Source organism: Cyprinodon tularosa, unplaced genomic scaffold (assembly GCF_016077235.1).
Source record: "Cyprinodon tularosa strain WSP-4 unplaced genomic scaffold, ASM1607723v1 ctg115, whole genome shotgun sequence".
Lineage (NCBI taxonomy): Eukaryota > Metazoa > Chordata > Actinopteri > Cyprinodontiformes > Cyprinodontidae > Cyprinodon > Cyprinodon tularosa.
The window spans coordinates 1,134,963-1,161,330 of NW_024037948.1; the positions used below are offsets into that span (position 1 = coordinate 1,134,963).

The following is a 26,368-nucleotide window of genomic DNA, read 5'->3' on the forward strand; positions in this document are numbered from 1 at the left end:
GTCTGTTACATGCAGGGTAAACAATGAATAAAGATCTAAATCTTTAATAAACACTTTAGAATATACCGGTAATGGGTGTAAGTATTATATCTTGAGAAGGACAGTTTCATGATAGAGATTTGATTTTAACCATTGCTGCTCAGTAGGTCTCACGGTGTGTTTGATGAAATGAAGAAGCAGAAAGATACCAGCTTGGATCCAATCAGGTACTGTTCCATTTTTTTATTTTTTTTTGTAATGTTATTTTATAGCAGCACAGGGACGTTTTTCACAAAGCAGGTTCACTGAAAAACTTTGAAAAGTTTTCTAAATTTGAAATCAGGGAATCTCTGAAAGAGGAAACTGTTTTTCAACAATAAAGTTTCCTCATCCTCTGTTTCTGTTACCATAGTAACATAGCCCTGAAGTTAACCTGGTCTGGAGCAGGTTTTGTTCAATAAACTCAGTGTCCTCTATTTCCACTCTCCTTGCAGCCAATCACGTTCATTTATTTCCTGATTTAGTCAGGAGGTCAAAAACAAACATTGCATGTCCAATTGACGAGGACTCACAGATAATCAAAGATTTATAGGGAGGGGGTTCTAAGACTGCTTGTAGATGTCCTTTATATTCAGAAAGTTATCTTTATGAGCACTACTATTTTGCCTCACTATCCATCACACACATCCATCCTTATCATTCTCACATAAGCAGAATTACACAGATTCTCTAACAGGTATTTAACAGAACTTGATATCAGTGAGAGAACATTGATGTGTGATAACAAAGTTAGTTAATTAGATTAGTTTTTCTTTCATAACTATGAGAGATCATTGTAATTATTTTAAAACTATTCCCCTGCATACTATACAGCTATAGGATTTAATAAGAAAGCACAGATATAAAACATGTTAAGGCATATTTATAAAAAAAAAAAAAGAAAGGTTTAGAAAAGCAAAGCTAATATCTTATTTAAACAAGGGGGGGAAATGACAGAAAGATTCACGTATACTTTCAACAAAAGACACCTCTTGTTAAGATGAATTGGTTTATTGTCTCCTCTGTGAATGTGTATATATATTTTAAAATCTGTATAAATACGCATGCTTGTGTCATATATAAACACAAACATGGTGATGCCGCAAAGGTGTGAAGGCACTGCAACACAGCAGGAAAGCATTTTCTCAAGTTTCACATGAATATTTTAACCACCAGACACCTCTCACTTGACAACATGAAGGTGAGACTTCATTCACTGCAGAAAATCGGGTCAAATGGGATAACCTATATCTTGTAACTTCAGACTGAATAATGACATCCCGTCAGAAAGTTAAATTAAGCTTTCACATGTTGCTTTAGCTGTTAAAATATGCCCCCTTTTGTTGTGAACTTCTAACACAGCTAAAATTAAAATCCGTTGACAATTCAAAACAGTCTTTCAGGGAATATTTTTATTTATTTTTAATGTACAAGATGCTAAAAGATAGTGCTGACTGATCTCTGGCAAAACCCATGTATAATTCACCTGAAGTTCCAATGCTGGGTAATGCGTGTGTGAAGCATGGGGTGGGGTGTAGCTGATAAGTGGGAGATTTGCAGCTGATGTTTCAGACAGGAGGTTAGGTGATAGTACCAGTTGATGATCAGTGTTACAGCCTAATGTTAATCCCCCTCGTCTCTGGTTTGTGTTATATTGACAGAACTAGAGTGCTTGTTTTTACTGCATTGTACTCAGTCAGGGGACCAAACCTCTGCTTTCAGGATCCAAATAATTCTATGATGTAAGAATATTTGATTAGCAACACAATTTTTATCAGCTTGGATGGTAAAAAGGGGTCAGATATTTGTTCAGACAGTTAATACAAGAGATTATTGTCTTCATGTAATGTCAGCATCTATCTTTCCTTTTTTAAGATTTCCGTTCCATCCTCTGTGGCTTGCACTGAATATATATATGCTGAGTTAGACTGACAGACTTTGTGGTTCAGCAATGCCATACAGAGTCTCTTTGCAGATGTATAGTAAACAAACACATTAATGTGACTCCCAGCTTTCATATGTGGCTTTGCTTAAATGAATTAATTTATCTGGATTTATTTATTTTTTCTTTTGTAAAGAATATTCTCAATAAATTTGACTACCGCTTATGAAAATCAAAACAACACAATACCCCATTGCCATGCAGTTCCAATAAAGAAAATTTGTACCTTTTCAGATTTATGCTATTTTTGCTTTATGCCTCTTAAAAAAGGTGTCTGCAATCTGAGTAAATACTTCAAGCAATGTTTGGAAGAATATTCTAATTACATAAACCAACCTGGAATATATATATATATATATAAAAAAGATTTTCCTTTAGAGCTTATAACTGGTTTTGCCTTCGTTGATTTATCACAAACATATGACAGCTGATAAGTGGCTAGAAGTCTACAATCACTGAAGAAGCTCTTTTAGCAAGCTCATCTTTGTATATATTTGGAAATATTCCATTAAATAAGGTCCAGAACCCATGGAGAAAGGAGGTGGTTAGCTATGAAAACTGAACATATTTATTTTCCAAACCAACAGGATTAAAGAAGGCAGAGAGCAGTGAAGCAGGTTCTGGTATAAAAAAAAAAGCAACAAAAATGGACTCATATGAACTCTAAAGGAACAGTCAAGACAACAGAGGAAGATGACAGGTGGTGAAAAAGTCAACAAGCTGAGAGACATACAAAGGAGGTAATGAGGGCATGTGAGACAGCAGACAGGTGTGCTGATTAGTAATCATGATCAGGTGAGATAGGAAAGAGGAGAAACATGGCTATCCACCCATTTTCTATACTTACTTATTCTTTGCAGGTGTTGCATATCCCCTGTAAATAAAGTAGCCCACCAAGACCAACACAGAGACAAACATGACAGACAAGCATACACGCTCTAACCTACAGGTAAGTTAGATTGGCCATTCAACTGGACATGCACGTCTGTTTTTTTTTTGTCTGCTTTTACTTTACTGTAGGTGGTTGATGCAATATATATAAGTAAACAAACAAAAACACAAATCTCCAACAGGTAAAGGAAGAGTGTACAAAGAACCAGGAATAAACCCCCTAATGAATAATAAAATGAATTTTGAATTTGAATTCAACTTTATTTTCATTACACTGTCACAAGTACATAGCAATGAAATTCCCTCCTTGCATTTAACCCACCCCCTTGGAGAGCAGTGGGCTGCCATTGTGCAGCGCCCGGGGAGCAGTATGGGTTTAAGGGTCTTGCTTAGGGACTCAGAGTGGCAGTCTGTGGGAGTGGGGCTTGAACTCAGAACCTCTGGGGTCCAAGCGCAATGCACTAACCACTAGGTCACCCCACCCCTTTAAAAGGTAAATCCCTTTATTTTCCCACAATGGGGAAATCCACTCTCTGCATTTAACCAATCCCTTTGGGGAGCAGTGGGCTGCCATTGTGTGGCGCCTGGGGAGCAGTCTGGGGTTAAGGGTCTTGCTGAGGGAACCAGAGTGGCAGTCTGTGGGAATGTGTAAGACTTAAACTCAGAACCTCCAGGACCCAAGCGCAATGCTCTAACCACTAGGCCCTGTATTAACGACCTGAGGTGAGTTAATTTAACCAAAAAACCTTCAAACCAATAGCCTCTACAGTAGGCTATGTAATCGTTCAGGTTCATGCCTTATGAACACACTAATTTAGATTTGAGTCAACCTTGGGGGAACAACAAGCAAAAAAACCAAACAATTATGGTTCGAATTAATTTGAGTCTAATGTGTAACATTTACCATTTGGGCTGCAAAACTTTCTCTGCGATAAACTAATTGCTATGACCACCAATAAAACAACAACCCTCAAAAGGTTTTTATCAAACAAAAAATAAGTCCCTAAAGCACAATAAGCTTGTAAATCTGAAAAACAAAGCAGGTCAAATTTGTTCAGCAGGGCTTATATCTGATGATCTTAGTTAACAACAAGGTGTTAACTAATACAGTTCTTCCAGTATTTAGCATCTGTTTGGAACATCATCCTCCTACTGTCAAACAGAGAAACACTATCCGTTATTACAAGCTCATCTGTCGGCATGAACAAAGGAACAGGGAACTTATCTGACACCGACACTACGCTTTGACTGTTGGTTGGCTCTAATGGTTTTCTCTCTTGTCTGGAGCAATAGATGACAGTATAGTGATTTATCCTTTCTGTCTTGGGCTGAGTAACAGTTGCCACTTGGGATTAGGTTTTACTGGGAGTTTGTCATTGACATTCAAACCCCTCACTACAGTGCATCAAAGATTTTAGAAAAACAGCTTGTAAGCAGCTACAGTTTGTAACACTAGTGCTTCTTTGTTATTGACAGGGTACCTCAGGACTGTAGGTTTATACCTATGATATAGGCATTTTCTTTTTATTTTTTTTTATTTATATGTGGATGACTGAAGGTACTATCTTTTACATAATAGACCTATCAGCTGATGGTTCCTCAATGCCTTCATAGGTCATCCTTTAGCGTTGTTCACATCTTGTAGAAAGTGTCATAGCTGTGTATCCAGTCCACTCCTTTGATAAAATGATTGCCAGGTATTTGTACCCCCTACCTGCTAGTTATTGTTACATATGATTGAAATATACTTAACCTTTTCAGTTATAATTTCACTATTTTATTTGATGTTTCTCCTTATATAAGTTTACCTTTAAATCAACGGTCAGGTGAAATTACTAAGTAGAGGAAAATATTCATATAGCAGGAATGTCATTTAGTGGAAGACTTTCTTAAAACCAGATTTTCAGACCTGAAACTTAAATAGCTAAAATTTTGTAAATATTTGCTAGGTGGGTTTATGTTTTTGGGATTTGACCACAGCAGGCTGGTGATGTTAATAGTGAACAAACTGTTCTACTGATATTAACATCTTGATATTCTATACTTGTTCCATTAAATCCCAGTTAAACTGAGATTTTCCTGATGGCATCCTCCATTATTATTCATCGCCGAATAACATAAGATCATCTGCGAAAGCTGTGACATTAGGTGATATTTTCAAAACCTTTACCTTTTTTTTGCAGCTAACGCCAAGACTGTTTCTAATTTAAAGTGGGCCAAAGTTCTGCTGCTTGAGTTCTATCCAAAATCCCATTTCACTCTTTTAATCCCCCTCTTCCTGTCATATCTGTAAAGTTATAAACAATCAGATTTCAACTCTTTCCAGTCTACTAAAAACCCTTAAGGTGTTCTAGTCTAGATCAAGTCTTTCTTGTTGTCCCTTGCTCCTAACTGAGAGCATACGCATTTTGTTATAGTCTTTCTTAGGTCTTGATGTACAGGCCTCCTGGGGGTCTTAAATAAGACATGAAGATCTCCTCCTTCATCTTATCTCAACATTCCATTTTTTCTTAGCTTTACATTTTAGATTCTATATCATATGTTTAGAAAACATACAATAAAAATTAGGAGTTACATAAAACTGTGGATAGTATATTTTTAAATCTTTGCCATATGTCTTTTTTCCAAATTCTTCCATTCCTAATTCAAGCTCAAGAAAATTAAGGTCATAGTCACTCCTGTACTTCAGTCATAAAATTTTGGAGGGACATAAGAGGTGGATGGTGTGTGGATATGTGATTGTGCTAATATAATGTAGGGAATAAACTCCCAATGTACTTGGTGTTCATATGAATACAAAAAAACAGACCATAAGGAGTCTTATCCAGTCCTATATTTGTTAGCTCTATCATTATGCCCTATACTTCAGGCTGCATGATTATTGCAGGAAATCTATGTCTGTGAAGATACTCTATGATCAATAACAGCAGATTGAAACCAACAATTAAAAAACAAATTATCTTAAGCACTCAGTTTAAAAATCTGTTTAGGGCTAACTCAGGTTAAACTCCTGTCTTTCTGACTAAGACACTGATTAAGCAGATCCAATTTCCAATCAAAGATTCAGGCAACAGGTTTTATAGATACAATCCAACATACAATATTTTGCCAGTATTATTAAATGTAATAAATCAAACTGTCATGCGCAGATCTGGCAAAATTATGTTTTTTAAGAGCAGAATCACAGCAACAACTAAAATTCTGAATGTATCCCTGCAATATTATTTCTGATTTATAAACAGCAGCTTATATAAGGCAGTAAAACTAATGAGAAACTACTTTTTGTGACTCGAAGCTAAAGCGACAGCAAAAGGAAAATGTGATGGAGAGTATGCAGCTCAGATATCTACCACACACCTTATTGAAGAGACACACGATCACCCCTCCTGAGTTCCCCACTTCCATCATCTTTATATTCATTCTCATCCCAGGATATTTTCCACCTTTGAATTGTGCTGTTTTAAATATTTCCTCCTTGATCTTTCAACATCTGCTCCTCACCTCACCACTGTTCTTTTTGTGCTATAAGGTTTTCCAGCTCTCATTGTCCACAGTGCCATCTGCTTATAGGGATTTAGTTGAAATGTTTAGGTATAAGTTTATGCAATATTCTTCTCATTTTTAAGTTCTACCTGTCATCAGTCTGATAAGAATTAGGATATGTATTTATATATTAGATATTTATTTTTCTTCCTTGTTATCAGGAAACAGCTGAAAGAGCAACTCATGTTCTTTTTAAACCACATCCGCTTTACTTGGTGCAAGAAAAAGGTATAGATGTTTTTCTCTCAGGATAGAAGCAGGCAAGCCTTCTTTTATCAGTATTGTTATGTTATTTAGATATCTAGGCTATGTTATCATTTATGTTATTTTAACCCAAACGACCATGCAACAAGTTGGCAAGAAATACATAAAAGTATGACATAAATGTATAAAATTCACCTGCTATGTAGGATTACGAATGACATTTCAAACTTGATATTAAATTGTGAATTTAAAGCTTGAATCCTAGTTACTTGCAGAAAAGATGTAGATTTCCCCTTTTTTTTTCATTTTGTATGATTCAAAAACAGGCTCTTAGACAAACCTACTGCAGTGGGAACCAAACTAGATAAATAGTTTATTGTTGTTTAAACTGCTGGATTAAATAGAGCCCTAACTCATTTTTATTGGCATGGAAAAAACTTAACTTAAACTTTGATTTTCCTTTAATGTTGTGGTAAAACAAATGACAGGAAAAGGCCTAATCAGTAATACTTAAATGTTTGGAGTTTGCTTGAACACTGCTAGGCCCTTTTACCGGAACCATTTGCTTTGGCCTTATTGGTCTAAAGCTTTTGAAACAACAGTCATGCTGGGTTTGACATAAAACAAAGGGAGAGTTTTTGAAACACTAAGTCATGCCTGTGGTTAAGTATAGTGGAGAATATGTGATGATGTAGGCCTGTATTTTTTTTTTTTTTTTTACTAGAGCAGAGTGAAGCAGGACATGGTAGAAGACAATATTACAGAAGCTGCAAATAAACTATAACTGAACAAATCAATAAAAAATGGCCCCCTTAACACATATAGCAGAACCCATTCTTCTGTCCAAGTCCTCAAACTAATTCATATTAGCAATTTTTGTGAATAGCAACGGATTTTAAAATGGGCTTTAGTTTTTAAAGTTTTCAAGTTTATTTATTTTAAGGCTTCTTACGCAACTCTAGAAGAGAGGTCAGTAAAGGGGACAGAGCTCTAACTTATTTCTAACTCCAGTCAGATAGGCTTTGGTTTCAGTGTTTCTAAAATATTTTCTTTCTACTGCTTTTATAATTTTTTTGGGATGTATTTAATCTAAAAGGAATTCTATATTTGTCAGATTTTTGCACAGTGGGTGGCGTTGCTGCAAAAAGGTCCTGGGTTCGATTCCCGGCCTGTAGTCTTTCTGCATGGAGTTTGCATGTTCTGCCTGTGCATGCATGGGTTCTCTCAGAGTACTCCGGCTTCCTCCCACGGTCCAAAAACTTGACTGTTAGGTTAATTGGCTTTTCTATTGGCTTCTCTTCTATGGAGCTGACTGCTGAAGCAGTGGCTTATCTGTAGCTGAGAGAAAGCGGCTTGATAAGCGGATCAGGAAGGCTAGCTCTGTAATTGGAGGTGGTAAACAAAAGGATCCTAACTAAATTAACAACTCTGTTGGATGATGTCTTTCACTCCATGCATGAAACTGTTGCAGAACTGGAAAGCTCCTTCAGTGACCGGTTGCTGCCCCCTAAATGCAACAGTTAGCATTATCCCAGGCCCTTCCACCCAGCAGCTCTTTATAATAATTACTATTTTTAACAAGCTCAATAAGTTACCTTCATGCCAATTTTTGCATAGTTTGTATCTCTTAGTCAGCTAAATAACAGGCTGCTGTCATTTTGCACATATCTGACATTGCTGCTGTTTTAAAATTGAATTACTGTAAAAATGCCCACAGCTGTACATTGGTTATTTATTCTCCAGGTACACGGTATTTATAACACCTTACAGTACAGTAATTTATATATACATATATTTTTTTCACTCTTCACTATTATGTTATTTTACACACTCTTATAATGTCCAAATTTGTGTGATAATTTTTTCTATAATCCTTTTGCTGCTGTAAAACCACATTTTCCCGATTGGGGGACAAAAAAGGGATTTTCTATTCTATTCTATTCTAGATTCTCGGTATGTGTAAGTATGTACATGAATGATTGTTTGTCTCTTGGTTGCCCTGCGATAGACTGGTGTCCATGGGGTACCCTGCCTATCGCCCGCTGACAGCTGGAGATAGGCACCAGTACCTCTCGCCACCCCAGCAGCGATAAGCATGACAAAAATGGATTAAAGTGTCATAGAAAGACGCAAATATTAAGGCTATTTCAAGCATTAGATAGTTTAGATAGCAGCAAATTTACAAAAGGGGCTCCAAAGTGTGGCTCTTCTGTCATTACACACCCTGGGTAAATTCTGGAATGTTACAAATTTAGTCTGTAAGAACAGATTGTTGATGCAGAGGGACACTTAAAAAATATCAACGGCAAAATATTCACTGCACTGATAGTAAAGTTAAAAATAAATACACGGGAATTTCAATCTAAAAGCAGATTGGGCTGACCCATTTTCTAAGCTTGGTTAAATACAACTACATATCAAAAACCCATAGAAATGGTTGAACTACATGGTTTAGTAGAAAGGGAATCTTCCCCTATACCTTAATAGAGCAAATGTGCTTTTATTTACAGATCCCCATTTAACAGAAATCAGATTTTTGTTTGCTTCACTTTAAAATTGTATTTTCTTTATTGATGGAAAAACAAATCCTTTAAACTTGATAAACCTGCATTATATATAACCATAACTGAAAGACTGATAGCCAAATGATGTAAAGAGAAAAAAACAGCATCCTTACTCGACTGTGCAGATCAACTAAGAACCCTAAACATCACCTCCTATAATAGAAACTCTTATGTTAACATGTTAAAATATTTGAGGATATCCATTCACAGCAATAAATAGCATTTATACCTTTATAAAGGGAAATAAATATGTCAATAAGTTAAAACAATATACATTTTATAAATCGTTTTTCATGTGTGACTGACATATTCAAGAGGATGTCACTAGTAGCCAGTTCTTCCTTTTTAGTATCAAATATGTAGTTTGAAAACTGTAACCATTAGAGAGTTCATTGTCTTTGCAGCAGATTAGGTGTAAAAGAACTTAATCATTAAACAGAACAACTAATACTGCCACCTGTTGACTTTTACAATCACATTATGCAGCATAGTTTTAATGTAAAAATATGAAGTATAACTAATAGCCTAAATCCTATTCTATGTGACATAAATTCACACACAGCCACATTTCCTGGCAGAGTGTTTCCTTACAGTGTGGTAAATCAGGTTGTCGTCCAGAAAGGAGAGGTCATCGTCAAACGCGATTGGCCGACAGCAGGCTTGCAGGGGCACGTCTTTGGCGGGGAGTTTCCTTTTGTTGACCAGGTTAAACAGGATTTTATCATAGTTGGTTTCTGACTTTCTGCAGGGTCCTGAACAGTATCTGAATATCATTTCCTCACCGGAGCTGTAGCCCAGGCCCAGGTCTGTTACGTTGAGGTGAATCTGTCGGAGCACGCAGCCCTGTCCTCGTCCACCACCTCCTCCTCTTCCAATCCTCCCACTCATTTTGACTCCTTTATTTTCTATTTTCTCCTCTTTGCCTCTCTTCAGCTTTGCTCCCTTCTTCCTCTTCCTTCTGTGCCGAGTCCTCCGGATCCAGTTTTCGCTGAGGTGGGAAGAGAAGGAGGTAGAGAAAGACTCTGCTGAGGAGGATCGGCGCACTCTATTGATCACTACTTTGATGAAATCCATAGCATTTTTATCATTTTGGATAAGCTCTTCAATGGAATCTGAAACGCATTAATAAAAAAAATATTAGCTTTACAACACACCTGATCTTAGATCTTGTTCCTTGGTGGTAATCAAAACTATATATGTTGTCTGCCTATTATTTCTCTTATTCAGCTGATAGATCCAATCTGATAAATTGATGTTAAACAAATAAAACACAAATAAGACAGCTTTGAATCTAAATAAAGATAAATCAGCCATGTATGGACACCCAGCCAGGATAAGTCTGTTTCTAAACTTTCAACAGACTAAGTTTTCACCTTCCATTTTCAGAGTTTCTCTGCTCTATACTTGGTTCAATATGGATCCATAAAGTTTCTCCCTTAATTACACCCGACATATATGACGACAATGACAACACCATGGTTAAAAAAGGCTTTGAATATCCATTTTTAGTAACACGTGTATTTTTTCATGTGTTGTAATAATTGCTTTTGCAACATTAAAACTTATTTTGGCTGCATTTTGAAATTATTTATTGCTTCTTGTGTTCACAGCTGAGTTTCCACACATTTCTGTTTTTTTTCTTGCATTTTTTTCTTTCTGGTCTTTTAGTCTCATCAGCGGCTTTGGCCTCCTCCAGTGGCTATTGAATCCTGTTACTCCCTCCTCCACTCCATTCTGGTTAACCTCCAGGGAAATCCTCCATTTATCATCCCATGCCTTTCGGTTAATTTTCTTTGAGGTTTCTTTTTGTTGGTTTGGCTGCTTTCAGTGTGTTTGGGAGTTTTAAACGATTTTTAGTTATTGAATTTTGCTTGGCTTCACAACATCTGTAAATGCGATGTACACAAACAAACCTTTTCAGGGAGAGCCTCTCTAGAGAAAGCAAACTCAATTTTATGCTATGGACAGCTGGGGTGACCCCAAGAATGTTTCCATTTCCAATCTGTACAGACCTTTTCTTTATGTATGTCATGTGCTTCCCTGAACATGCCGGGGTTTTCTCTGGGGACTCCAGCTTCCTCATACAATCCAAAACAAGCATGTTAGGCAAACCAGAGACTCTACATAGATTTTTTTCGAGGTGAGTTCTGTTTATGGTTGGATGTCTTTTTGTTGAATCTTCTTGCCAGTGATAGTTAAGAGAGACTATGCATCCCAGCCTTTCAACCAATCCACATAACAGAAGAAAATACAGCTAAAATCTAAAATATAAGCAGGCTTAAAATGTTTTTCTCTGTGTGTTGGAAGTGTAGTGCTCTACATTCTACAAATAAAACTATTTCTCTTATGTTTAAAAAGTTTTTGAAACTAAACTGTCATTAAGCTTCATGTCAAATGTCAGTCTGTGATTAGAAAAGTGATTAATATCCATTTTTAAACAAAATACATAGTTAGAGAGATAGGATTTATCTTATTTAGTGAGACAGACATAAACACAGCCTACAGAAATAAATAAAGCATTTACCTTTAAACAAATACACAAACACTTAACCCGATGGGAAGAAATATAGAAAACTTGGATTTGATCCAGGATCCCTTCCCTCTCTGCAAGCCTTTAACCTACTGACCCCCACTAATATGAACCAAGTCCATAAAGGGGGTGTTTTACTTTTGCAGAGGTCAAAACTTTACTAACGTCGGCTTATTGATCATATGCATGAAATCATTAATTAAATAGAAATGTTATGAATATTGAAATACCTTGCCTGTGCTTCAGTCTTTTATTTGATTATGGTAAAGAAAAAAAACAACAAAGTAATTCTCACACTTAGCACTATTGGATGAAATATTATGTATTCATAACCTCAGATACATTTTGTAATAGCTCTAAGGTTTTAGCATATATTAATGCTTTAAAAAACTGTTAACAGGGTTTTTTGTTTCTTGTTGATTTAAATGTTTAACAGACAGACATTACAAACATTAAACACAAACAAATTGATTTTAGTTCATTTTTAATTCAAATTATGCACATTTATTGAATTTAATATTTTTTATTTAATTAAAGTTCCACAGTTATACAGCAATAAACAATTCTAAGTTTAGTTTCTTACATTTTTCTCCTGAGTCCAGTTCGCCTGCTGCCTCTGCAGGGTTAATGTCCGGAGAGATGAGGGGCCAGCGGAGCTGAACCGGGGGGGCCTCCAGGGGACTCTCTGCAGACGCAGACCGCTGTTGGCCCCGGATAGGAGAGCTGAGCCTGCCTGCACTGTGCAGAATCAAACAAGTGATCAGGATGTCCCATAACCTCATGGTCCACTTCAGTTCGACAGAAGGACATGGCGCGATGTGCAATCCGAGAGTCTCATTTGATGAAAATGAACATAGAAAAAAATGTTTTGAAGGTGATACAGGAAGATGCAGAACACAAAGTTTCTTCAGAGTTTCTCTGCAAAATGCATAAGAAAAATAACAGCCTGAGTTCGTTTAAAATCTCTCTCGTAGGTTCCTTTTGGGAAGGCGAATCTCTAACAGAGAGCAGCCGAACAGAAGCTGGATGGATGTGGAAAGGTGCTGACGTCTAGTGGCCCTTCTGTCTCCTCCCCATGCAGATACCCAGAGGGCTGGCGTTCATATCCAAGGCTGACCCTGATCCACTGTTGCTCCCTGTAGTAGTGGAATTATGTTTTGAGAAAGTTTTGGTGAAGGGCGAGGTTTCACACTTTCCACTTCATTCCACATCCTCTCCAGCTTTGAAACATGTTTCTAATTAGCAGGGGCGTAGCCAGAAAATGTTTATAAGGGTGGCCAGGCAATAACCATTGTAGACTGAGGGGTGGCAGAAAGCGGATAGGCGCCCTCAACCTCAGGGTCAAGCCTAATATCAGAATAACTATACTTTCCTACAGCCTTTGCTAAGAAATAGACGCATGTATTTAAACATCTGTGCTTTCTGGATAAAAGGTATAGTGGATTCAGGTTGGAGTTCTGGGGCGAACATCTTTTCCATTGTCATTACTTACCTACTTTTATTGATAATCATTCTGCATAAAATTGATATTTAGAAGTACAAATATCTATATAAATTGATCATTTAATACAATTTTATTAAAATTGTTATTTATGTATGATTTCACTAAAGACTCCTAAATGAATTGCAGAGACACATTATTTTCTCTTTACTCCATAAAACACAAAATCTAGTTCTAAAAAGAGCATGAATTCTGTATTTATCATCTTTAATGTTAGTGTGACACAATGATGTGTATTCACATTATTGTTTGTTTGATTTTAAGAGAAAGACTGATTTTGGGTAATAATTTGTTTGAGTTGTAGTTGCACACACACACCAGAAGGTGGCACATTGCTCCATGAGACGCCATAGTGAGGCCATAGGCTCTGCTTCTTCAATGCGGCAGAAGCGAGACATGGAGAAACTTCACCCGTCGCTTGTCTCATTTATTCTCCTGTTTTACAGGAACATTTATTCTGCCCAACAGGCCCCAAGCCCGGGTCTGTTACATTAGTACCGGTATATTGATTTGTATAATTAACCACAGTGTTTTTGTAGTCAAGAAATTAGGAATACATGAAAAAATAGTAATATATGAAAAATGAAAATGAGAGTATTACTGCTCCCAACATCTGTATTAGAGGGAAAAAATGGTAGGGGTGGCCACATGGGTGGCCAGTGATTGGCCATCCATCTAGCTCCGCCCCTGCTCATTAGCCAGTAAGCTGTTATTCTAGCTTTGTCCAGATGACTCCTTTCACCACATTCAATTCAAGCTACAATTTAAAGCCGACTAATGATGCATTTACATGATATCCTTATTTGGCATTGTATGGAAGTCTCTTGCTGCAACTTCAGTGAGAAAAAATGTATTTCAAATATTGATATATCAAATTAAAACAATTATTGTAATTCTAAATGACAAGTTAAGGCAATGCAATTTTATTTGTATAGCACAATTTAGTACATGGACTGAATAAAACAGAAAAAAATATAAGCAGGATAAAAGCAAAAAAACATTTGTACAACACAAATATTGTACCACAAAAAAGCAGAATAAAAGGAAGTAAAAAAAAGAAGACAGTTTGTCTGAAACTCTTATTGGTAAAATAAGGTCAGTAAACCCTGGGAGAATGATGGGGAAACTGGAGATTATAGGGCAAAATAACAAGGCCAGCTGACTGAATGAGAGAATCAAAAAAGTTTATTTTTCTATATGTAAAAATATCTATAAATGAAGAGTATTCGCCTTTTTGTGAAACATGATGGTTTCTTTATGACAACGTTGTTAAGACAAGCAAATATTTTGGGGCTAAATTTCACTCATCTAAGATGCTACTAAAATACGATTTAATTCATGGTGGAAAACATGAGAAAGTAGACCTAGAACAATGTTCAGCTCAGAGAAGCTTAACAAAATATGTTTTACAAGAAAAAAAGGAAGCATTTGCTTGCTTTACCATGTTGCCTAGCCAACTTTATGTATAAAGCATCGACCACATTGACACTGATCAGAGCTTGGACTGAGTGACCAAGGTGCTAAACAAGAATGATTTAAAAAAAGCAACAAAAAAAAAAGTAGAATTTAAAGTGAAAAAGTTTGAAATAGAAATAAAATGAAATGAAAACATGATATTATGACACAGACTGGAAAAATAAATAGAATAAAATCATCAACTTATATCAGGTCAAATGCCAATAAAGCGGCTTTTTGGAAGACAGTAACAAAGATTCCATAGTTTAGAAGCTTTAATGGTAAAAGCCCAATCTCCCCTTTACTTCTGTGTACCCAAAACCTTAAACAACATCTGATCAAAGAGGTATGGAGGGGCATAAGCAAGGCCATTTAAATACCTAAAACAAATGAAAGCTTGTTAAATGAACTCCAAAAAAGGTGTTATGTTATTTGTCAGAGAGACTGTCTTCACACGAAGAAGACCCACCAGGGAGATTAGACTAAAGATCATCACCTAAGTCTTCTTTTCATTGAAACTGAAAAAAGTTAGAAGACACCCAAGATTTGAATTCCTTATGAAATGTGATCAAATCTTCCATACAAAATGTATCTTCCTGTTTAAGTGGGACATAAACATGATTATCATCTGCATAACAATAAAAAGCAATCCAGTGCTTTCATTAAAATTGAGTCAAGGGGCGGGAAACACATGGAGAATAACAGACATCCTAACCGAGGGCCTAACAGTTAAAGCTATAACTGAAATAACGTCTTTAACATCAAGGGGGTATAGCATCAGCAGGAGAACCTGAGAGCTTTAAATGATTAACAAAGTCATTTAATGAAGATAAAGTCATAGTTACGAGTGAAAGTCAGCAAAACAAGGAACCAAGACAAAATCTTAAAAAGTAAAGAGGCATATAGGAGCCCTGATATGTTCGCTTTTTCTTCATAAAGTACATAAATCTCTCGCATGCCTCAAAGGAAGGCTCAAATTTAAGCATTTTAAATGCATTCAAAACAGAATCACTGATTTTATGTAAACCTGTGAGTGGGAGGGTTTGTCACATTGACATTCAATGCTTTCTTTTTGCATATTTCACAATTGCGTGATATAAATGCCAGCAGTGCTGCAACATGTCAAAAGAATTAAAATTAAGGTATAGTGAGAATATAGACCAAGTTATTGTCGATGTTTTCAGTTAGTTTCAAGTTAGTTTTAACCAGCCAACTATCTATGTGTTGATTAACATATGCTTATGCTGGATAGTAAAGATGTTCACAGATTTTCCAGATTTTCACATTATTTCAGAATCTCTTAGCCTCTAACCCTGATTTACATTTCACACATCTATACAGGATCTGTTTACTTGCATAAAAATAATTCAGGAAGAGCTGATCCCTTCAAAACCTCTGATCTGAAAAAGATTTTAATAGACCTTATCTTTTGAGAAGGAATTACTCAGCCATTAGTCATCTCAAGACCAAATGTCCTAACTTGTGTGTTATAGTGATTCACCAATATCAAGTTACCTTTGTCATGATCTTGGCACTGATGACTGGCTTAATGGGTCATTCCATTCACCTGCCTAGCTCCACCCAGTTTCTCATCACTGTTCATCTATTTCACCTGCTCTAGTCTCTATTTAAACTGCCTGCTTGCAGTCATCAGTGCCAGATTATTTGGGCCTGCGGTGAGAGTTCTCTAGTGAGCCTGTTTGTTATTCTGATTGCCAGATCCTGACCAGTTCTACCTTCAGGCCTCTGAGTCTGCCTGTTCCTGTTTCAGATTTGTTTGCCTGACCTGTCTTCAGACTCCTGCTGGTTTCTGCCTGTGGATTAAACCTGGATCTGCCTCCTGACTTCGACTTGGATTTCCCCTCTGTACCTCTTTGGATCTCTGATCTTCTGTCCTGGACTCCTGTTAACCTCTTCGACAATGGCTTTGACTTTGTCTTCTGGAAAGTCCTGCCTTCCTTCGTCTGCTTGGATCTGATCATCAGCCAGTTCAGCAGGCTTCTAGGCTTCTGCTCCTGGAACTTTCAGGGCGGCGTTTGCCGCATGCTGGTGGTCGCTATCCGTCTGGATTCTCGTCCTTCTTCTGGGCACAGACCCAGACCCAAAAACTAGATTAGTGACTCACACGCCCGTAATTGTCTTGCGTCCGATTTACGTGGTCACTAACCTGACATTTCTGTCTACAGAGATTATGGCTTTTCAATGTCCTACCTGCTGACTTGCAGATCCGACATACATTAATAAACAGTTTTGTTAATGACATCTATCTGTCTGTTTGACTTCGGGGTCCTTAGTACTGACAACCTTCCTCTTAAAAAAAGAAAAAGAAAGAAAAACGTGTCAAAGAAGTTATCTAAAACCATTGAGTTCTTGGAACGAACAATGTCTTGGTATAAACTTTCAGATGAACTCATTGGGATTGTCTAATTTTAGTAGAAATTAAAACAGTCTCCTCTGTTACAGTGAACATAATTCTTTACGGCAAAGATCAGCCGATCTAGAGGTAATAGTAAGATAATTACATCTTAAGATGTCACTAAAATACAAGAAATGTATATTTATGCTTAGTAGGTTTATCCTCTTTTATAATTGGGGTGTTTCAAAAATAATGACAGATGAGATTAGAAATCCAAGCTATGATTTAGCAAAAGCAGTAAGTTCCCATCGCAAGCATAGGTTATGAATGGATTAAAAAGCACATTTTTCTTGACCCAATGCTGTGTTTAGAAAGTAATCAACACCATGTGCTGTTTGTTGCCTCTGCGGCCTGGGGGTGAGAGTGATCAAACTACCAGAGCTGTGAGAGTGGATGCCGTTCACTTCCTTTAACCACAGGGAATTAAATGGTGTTGAAGGAATGTCAGTAACAGTTGCAAAGTTTTATAAAGTTTACTTTAGATTTTTCTCGAGTAAGAGTGGAGCTGAATCCCTGGGACAGCTTCTTACCAATTAGTTTAAGAATCGTAGTTTTTAAACTAACTGTATAATAATGTAAGTCTGAAAATAATCTTAAAACATTATTTTTAGCTTCATCAGTGCCATGATGCCATTAGTGGATACTCTTCATTTGTGCTACTATCACTGGACACATTGAAAGTTGGTGTGGCGGAGACCACATAATTATTGCAGGAAGAAAAATATGTATTTTTTAGGATCTGCATTTAATTCATTTGGAAAATAATGTATCTTCTCATTTTAAATTGACTTGTTAGATACTTTAATGCAAAAATTGTAACTTTGTCCATGTCTGCTACTGTTTTTTTTTTTTTATTCTGTCCATGTGAGTTCCTCTACTGTAAGTATTTGTCCAGTAGAGGGAACCATTGAGCTCAATTTGTGGGGATCAGTGATTTCCTTGGAAAACTCATCATCCTAAAATACTAAGCTGCATATTTAAATTCCTGAATATCCAAGTGTCTAAACAAATTATTCCCAATGTCACACCTAATAACAGTTTAATAAACTGAATTAATTTCATTACATTTACAGTAAGCTATTTTTAATGAATACTTCTGATTTAAATATATCTTATACTTTTCAATAAAATTTGAATTTACGAGAGCCAATTGTAAATGTGTGAGAAACTAAATCTGCATTATAAATTCCACTGTCGCAACAGAGACCGTCTAGCCATTGAGAATTAATGTTGACATTTGACCTTAAAAATATTTATGAACCACTATAGATAAGATTTTCCTCTATAGCATGTAAGAGCATTTTTTTTTCTTCCAGTTTTTTTTTTTTTTACATTAAGTTACTTTAAGTAGTGAGGAACACTACCTCTTATGAGTAATATACAATTCATTTGAGTTAAAGATATAATAAACTGAATCCTCTGAACATTTCTTGGAGAGCCGAGATTAAGACAGTATGATCCTTTAGTTTTGGGTATTATAATTACCATTAACATTACTGACATTGAACAGAATTATGCTTTTTGACAGGGTTATTTATGGAGCTGTCAGTGCCTTGCATTATGTGACAGTTTTCTAAAAGATGAAAGCCATTACTGAAAGAGAATGAAAGGCAACATTTTATTGAATGTCGTCTATGTTTCAATCAGCCACAGGCCTCAGGGGAAACATCAGGAAGACAGGCATTTTGTTCAATTGGAAAACAGTTCAGAAGAATTTGCTTCAACCAAGACATTTTTATGGTGACATTTTCTATGCTTTTAACTACTTTAATGTGCCTGACTGCTGGCCTGATGAGCTGGATACTTTGGTGAACCATGTTCATTCACCTTTTTAAAAGCTAAATTCATGAGAAACCTCTGTTTTTGACTTTTCTATGTGTTACGGTAACCATGCCAATGGTAACAGATAATGTTTTGTAATAAAACTGTAATAAAATGTGATAAAACACCAAAGACAAAATGGGAAATCAAATTAAAATCAAACGATTTTAAAAGTGTACCAAAACAGGTGTCAACAAATATTATTCAATAAGAAACATATAAAGTAATGGTTGCAACTATGACACAAATAAAAATGACATAGGTGACATCTATTCAAAACAAATTTAGATACTTTGGGACTAGATATGAACATCTAATATGTTAAAAGATATGAAAAGATACCAACAAGAAAATAGATATCTGCAAGGAACAGATTACATGCTAAATTATGACAGTCTACTGGTTCATCAAAGTGGAATTCTTTAAATTACTAGTGTGAATTTATCATTTTCTTTAGTGGGAGGGTATGTAAACTTTCAAGTACAGCTGTATTTAGATCTCACATTTACATCACAATGTTCCTGAACAGTTCAACAAGAAAATTGTCAATTCTAAATTATTTTATTCCATACTGTAAGGCAGTTTTAGAAAAAATACATAAAATAAGTGTCAAATGAATCTATTAATTTCTGGATACTTCATATAATAAGGGCGAAGCACATTAATCTGAAAGTATAACGATCTTGGTTCTGCTGGTTTTCAGTTTCACGTTTATCCATGTTTTTCTTTGTTTTCTAGCTTTATTGGTGTGTTCTGGATTTATTTAAGTTTCTTAGGTTTTTCTTTGCTTTTCCTCTGATGCCCTCTTGCGTTCTCCTTTTCCCTAGCTCCTTTCCTGTTCTGCTCTGCTCACACCTGCTCCCAATCTGCTCGTTAGTCCTCTCTTTTTTTCAGTCTCCCATAAATACACTCCTTATGCAGTTCCTCATTGCTGGTTCCTCGTCTTATTTTGTCTCATCCCGGCACCTTGTGATAGTTTTCTCCTGCTGTCTCCATGGTTCTGGTTAATGTTTAATTTTTATGTTGGATTTTTGGACACTTGTTTTTGTTTAACATTTTTAAGTTGGACTTTTGGATTCCTGTTTTTGCTACCTGTCTTATCCCATTAAATCATCAAAGAACTCACCTCTGCCTCTCAGCCTCTGCATGGGTCCTCACAAAAACCTCCAAACAAACTGTGACAGAAAATGCATCAGGCACTGAAACACTTGGATCACTTGCTTGAAATAGTTTGAAGCAAGAGAGACTCCTTGCTTCAAACAAAAGTTCTCTGTTTAATATAATTTTCTATCTTTTGAGCCTGCCGAGCCACTTGGAGGTCGAGGTAACAGTAATAGGTATACATTATTATTAGAAGTACTTTGTAACCAAGATTCATTATTGTTTGTATTTTTGTCAGTAAAGAATTGCTGCCCTAGCTGTGAAAATTCCAATGTGCCTGTATTGAAACAGGATGGACTGTACCCATTGAGGGAGGATTAGGATTGTGTGCCCTTCGGTTAGCCATTCAGGGTGGTTCCCATCTCTAAGCAGCTGGTTCATTTGTGCTGCCAGGCATTCATAGAGTGCTGTGAGTTTCTTTAGCCAGTAGGTGTGTATCATGTCTGGGCCTGGTGCTGTCCAGTTTTTCATACCTGAGACTCTTTCTTGGATGTCACTGTGATGGTGACTGGATTCTGTTCAGGGAAGATGCGGAAGTCGTCTCTCAGAGCAAACAACCACTGTGCATCACTGTTGTGTGCTGCCTCCTCCCATATTCCTTTCCATTACTGTTCAGTTTCCAGCCTTGGTAGGACTGTTCTACTATCGCTCCCCTGCCACTGAGCGTACCCTTTCGCTGGTTGAATTGCAAATTGCCGATTTACCCATCTGGCTTCCTTGTCTCTCATGTACCTCTTTAGGTGGCTAGCCAAGGTTTGGAGCCTTTGCTTGACAGTTTCCAGTGCTTCAGATATGGGCATCTGGTACTGGCAGTCATCATTGTATTAGGTAGGCATTAGCGTGAAGAGTCATGCCTAAGGATCCACACTGGCAGCTTTCTCTTCCCCAAACCAGGACCTTTACTTGACTTATTACTTGAGCTCATGTGAACGGCTTTATATATATATATATATATATATATATATATATATATATATATATATATATATATATATATATATATATATATATATATATATATATATATATATATATATATATATGTATATATATATATATATATATATATATATATATATATATATATATATATATATATATATATATATATATATATATATATATAAAGCCGTTCACATGATATATATATATATATATATATATATATATATATATATATATATATATATATATATATATATATACGCACCTTTTCCTCCTTTTGGAACCTTCTTCTTTTTGACTAATGAGCCGATGTAATGAGTAAATTCCTCCACTGTGAGATCAATAAAGTCAATCAATCAGTCTGTAACAAACATTGGATATTTTTAATGCCACATCTTGATTGTAAAGGTAGAATAATGTCAAAAACTAAGCAGCAGATTAAGTCTTGATTTGTACTTACCTGTGCTATTTTGTGTTTTACTAAATCCAAACAGTTTCAATGCACATTATGTTATAAATCATAGGTTTGCATCTTCTCTGTTTACTCTATGGATTAACCCTCATTGTTATTTTTTTTTAAGTTTGCCTATTGGCTGTAGTGTACTTTTGGTTTCTATTTTGCCAGACTTTTACACTATAGGATTGGTGTGGTAAAAATATATCCAGACGATGGCTTATTAGGAACATTTGCTCCACCCTTTGCCTCTATCATGACTTACAGGATGTTTTCAGAATGTTAGGGCAAAATACAGCACGAAAAGTTATTCTTTTTTCATTCTTTCTGATTATGTATTTGCAGTTTTTCTCCATTATTTGACTTCGAACGTGTTGTTCTTCTTTATACCTTTAAAGTAGTATGATCTTTTTATTTATTAATTTTTTAAGTTTAATTAGTTTTTGATTCTGTGAAATTTCTGTTAATGACAAGAAAAAAACAAAAAAACATCTGAGCCAGGGACTGTCTTTAGGATCGTGTCCAATTTTTCTTTCACTTTCAATCAAATTTGGAAACAAAAGAAGAAAAAAACAGAAAAAAACAAACAAAAAAGAATAAATCTGACTGTACAAATCTAAAGTGATCTCCTAACCAAACCACACAATCACAGCATTAATATTCAGTCTGTTGTTTGAGCTTCTTCCCCCGCTCCTACTCCAAAGCATGCTCTCCATCTGTGTCCAGTGTGCGGATTAGACGCTTATTATCCTCTTAGCTCTAATTGGCCCAACATCCATTGCACTTGGTTGTGTGGCTGTCTAAAACGAGCCGGAGCGTGACACGACAGCGATCTCCATGAGTAAAAACCACCGTTAGCGCCATTCATCGGTGTTCGTGAAGAACAATCAGCGGCTGAATTGTGTGGACAAATCTTTCCATCGTCTATCAGAGCGCCTGTCAGGGGAGCATGCTCAATGGGCTGTTTTTCGGTTCATGACCCTCCCCAGTGATCTTTTGCAGACTGTAATCTTATCAGTCTCAAACCGCGGCTATTCTCTCCTCCGCGGCCAACTCTCATGCGTATTTGGAGCGCGCATTTGGATAACAGAATAACTGAAGAGCTTTTCTTTAAGACAACTCCCCCATTCGCAAAACATCTAGTTAAAAGAAAAAGTTAAATGCTCTTTTTTGTTTGGACGTGTCCTAAAATGCGGATTTGACCAAGCAAAGTTATGGATCTTACATGTAAAGAAAAAAGTCTTCTATACTTCATTTTCTTGTCTATCTGCTCTGCCAGCGTTTCTGTTGGTGCCAGAAGATCAAATGCGCGGAGATCAGGTGAGTTCAGTGTAGTTTCACCTTCTACAAACTATAGCAGCTCTGGGAAAATTAAACCTAGTGCTGAGATATAGAGGACCTAGAGAGTAAATGTAAAAGAAAACATTTAAATCCATTTTGAAAAGCATTTCATAATAAATTTAATTCAGAGGAATTGTAAAATGTATTTATTAATCCACCATTAAATGCTGGAATTTGATCATGTATTTTCAAATCCAATTTCAAAATGGAAATTTTATCCCAAAAAATCCTGAATATGAATTTAAATACCTTTCCTAATAAGAAGTTTATTTATTTATTTTTTTTTTCCATTTCCATTCTCCTTTTTGTTTTACATTGTCTTTTTTCTTCACCTTCTTCATTTACCTTTTCTGTTACCCTTCTGATCCCAGAGATCACTGAAAAGCAGTTGCTGTTGTTTCAACATCATTATGTTATTTTCTCTGAAGTGGCAGATTATGCATGAATGGAAGAGTCTCTCCTTGTTCCACACCTATTTCCTTCACTTTGTGAAAAACATAATTCCATCCATCCATCCATCCATCCATCCATCCATCCATCCATCCATCCATCCATCCATCCATCCATCCATCCATCCATCCATCCATCCATCCATCCATCCCTGTGAATAATGTTCAGAGAGAAGGGGAAATAAAGGTTTCTAAAAGAGCTACGCTTTGTTCTAACTTAAAAGCAGTCTTCACAGTTGTCATCTTTGCCGAAATCCTTCAATTTAAACCCTAATTAAACCTAATTTTTTATTGGTTTCTATATTTCTTTGTTTCTTTGTCCCACTTCTTTTCCTTTTCCCTCCATCCTTTCCCCTTTCGCTCCCTGTCATTCTCTTTGACCCCTGTTTTTTTTTTTTTTCAAACCTCACACTGCTGCGTTCACACCGGGGGCAGCAAAAGCAGCAAAATCGCGTCTGCTGCTTCATTTTTGCTGCTTGTACCAGTGAATTCTGACGCGCGTCTGAAGCAGCTTTGCTGCTCTCGCTGCGCGGTCCAAAAGTGGCTCTGACGCGCGTTGGGCGGAGCTTCACTATCCTTTCTCTGCCTTGCAGCTATATTTGCTGTGATCAGTGGGAATAAAGTAGTTTTAATATGTTTTTAAGTGAGAAAATACACCTGAAAACTTAATCAGTGGAGTCAGTTCATCCAGATTACAATCCTGCCTCCCAATGTTATTTCTGTCGGAGCCGCTCAGACCCCCACATACCGGCGGTGCGCCGACAGAAGGAATCCATTCATCAGCAGCCTCTGGTCGGGTCGCCTCCTCGCGGTTTACCGCGGTGGCTGGTAGGTGTTTTTCATCTAAATAATCCGATCTGCAGGCACCAGAATAATAAAAGCGAACATATTCTGCCGGCAGATGTATATATTTTAAGTTAATTATGCTTTAATAAACTGTTTAAGAGAAGTGATCAGAGCAGTCTGTGTCATCAGCGCTGTGTCTCTCTCCCAGCCAGCTCCCAGATCAGCTTCTCTGATTGGTTGACGCGGCGCGTCGAGCAGCAAAAATTCAATTTTTCCATCTCGAGCAGCAGCGCGTTTGCGCGCGTCACGCGCGTCAGATGCCAAAACGCGCCCGACGCGCTGCTTCAGCTGCTCAGACGCGCTGCGCTTGCTGCTCGAAACGCGCCGCGGGACTTTTTGCTGTGCCTTGACGCGCGTCAACCATTGACTTTGCATGTAAACTCGCTGCTTCTGTCGCGCCAGCTGCCCCCGGTGTGAACGCAGCATCAGACCCTCAGGGCCAATGTGGGTTGACTTTTATGCTGTCTGCATAGTGCCCCTATCATGGCTTAGACGGCCAAACAAACAGAACACCGGGCTGATGTAGGTTGCATTCTATGACTGCCAGTGACATTTGTATGTTTGTTTATATTTTATTTTTTATGTTTTGAGGACTTTCTTATCCTGTTCTCACGGAGGGTAAAATGTCAACAGGACTCGGTGTCCACATGAATCACATCAGCTTTTAACAAAAAAGCAGGTGGTTTCAGAATAGGGTCGACATTGAACAAAGCTCTTCTTCAAGGTTGTCTTTGTTTTTTAAATTCCCTGACAACTTCATTCCCCAGTTTGAATAGACAGCTAAATTATTAATGGAATAATTTAGAGGCTTAGATTTTTTTTGCTCCTACTGATATGCATATCTAGCATTATGAAGTGAGAACCATGCATTTTCATGAACCTTCCAAGAACACTTCTTGCCCTTCACCTTTTCTGACAGCGAAACTATTAAGATACAATTAAGACAAGGAACAGTTACTAATGTTTAAAAACAGTACTTTTTTTTCTTATTCCTTCAAAATCTCACTCTATTCTGTTTAAGAAAAAAACAGCTGCATGTAGCACAGTGATTATTTTCATTTGGCTGACTAGAATATTGGAAGAAGACCATTTCAACCCAACTGTGAAGGTGGAGAGAAAAGTAAAGGGCCATGTTGCTTATGGATGCTGCTATTATGTTTTTAAGTATACAATTACTGCCAAGAATGCATATAAAAACATTACTTGGGAGGTTGCTGTAACTATAATAACTTTCAGGACAATTGATTTCTCCATTACCGAAACAAGTTGCTCTCATTTGTAACCACAAACCCCTCTCGAGTTCCACTATTTAATGTTAGAAAAAAAAAGGAAACATGTAAAACAATAATAAATTGAACCTAGAATTTAGAAAGTGAAATTGTATATGTGGTGATTTTTTTATGTGAATCAATATTCTAGGTTTATGATAATGAAAAAATTATTTAGTCGTTCTTGGGGCTGGATCTAAAAACCTGACAGGCAGGATGGAACAGCTAAATGTGTGAGAGGGTTTAAGAAACCAGGTTGTGGAAGACTTAAATGAAAAATACACGAAAGCAATGGAGCAAGATGAAGGCTACACAAATGGGAAGGAAAATTCTAAGCAAGTAATACCCTTGGAAGTGTAAACTAATCAAAATTAACACTAAAATTGCAGAACTCGTGACATTTTATATAAATATTCAGTTCCATACAGTTTCTGAACAAAACTGATATTTATATTTCTATAAGTATTTGCCAATAGTTTTGATATCATCATTTGCTTAAAGTAAAAGGACTCATTTTTTTATGTAATAACTTTTACTAAACATCTATATTAAGCCAGTCAGGATGATCTGTCATAATAACGTACAGGAAGAAGAAGGGCCTTATTTCCCAGACATTAAGATTTTTTGTGATACAAAAGGCATATAAACTCTGTAGAAAATTGATTTTTCAAGATCCTGACTTGTAAGAAAGTGACTTTATACGCTTTGTTAGGTGTAAAAGATAGCAGTTTGCAAGTGCAATAATACTATAATAATACCTTAATTTTTTAGGAGGCATGGGACGTGGTCTGCTGAAAGTGTTGATTTAACATGAACACAGGTAAATTTGAGGAAAAGGGGGGTAACTACAGAACACTGAAGCATAGGGGCAGCAGTCCAATGTTGTGGGGAAGTTCTGGAATAGCAGGAATCGCAGTTAAAAAAATGAAATGACATCATGAAATAAGCCCTCTAGAAATAATGAAGTAACATCTCAAATTACTACTGAAAATTTTAAACTTAGTCAGAAATTGGTCAGA

At 36.6% G+C, this 26,368-nt stretch overlaps 2 protein-coding genes across 3 annotated transcripts in view; one reads left to right on the forward strand and one right to left on the reverse strand.

Moving 5' to 3' along the window:
- Positions 1 to 7,300: 7,300 nt before the first annotated feature.
- LOC119796613 (glial cell line-derived neurotrophic factor-like) lies at positions 7,301 to 12,860 on the reverse strand. The gene is made up of 2 exons (XM_038305245.1): positions 12,276 to 12,860; positions 7,301 to 10,274 (listed from the first exon to the last, which is right to left on the reverse strand). The coding sequence occupies exons 1-2, from the start codon at positions 12,472 to 12,474 to the stop codon at positions 9,715 to 9,717; spliced, it is 759 nt and encodes a 252-aa protein (XP_038161173.1). The 5' UTR covers positions 12,475 to 12,860; the 3' UTR covers positions 7,301 to 9,714.
- Positions 12,861 to 22,659: 9,799 nt separating this feature from the next.
- LOC119797054 (pikachurin) overlaps positions 22,660 to 26,368 on the forward strand; it is a 49,548-nt gene continuing 45,839 nt past the window's right edge. For both annotated transcript variants that reach the window (XM_038305940.1, XM_038305951.1), the window contains exon 1: positions 22,660 to 22,765. In XM_038305940.1, coding sequence (XP_038161868.1) covers positions 22,660 to 22,765 — 106 coding nt within the window. The remainder of the gene's footprint in view (positions 22,766 to 26,368) is intronic.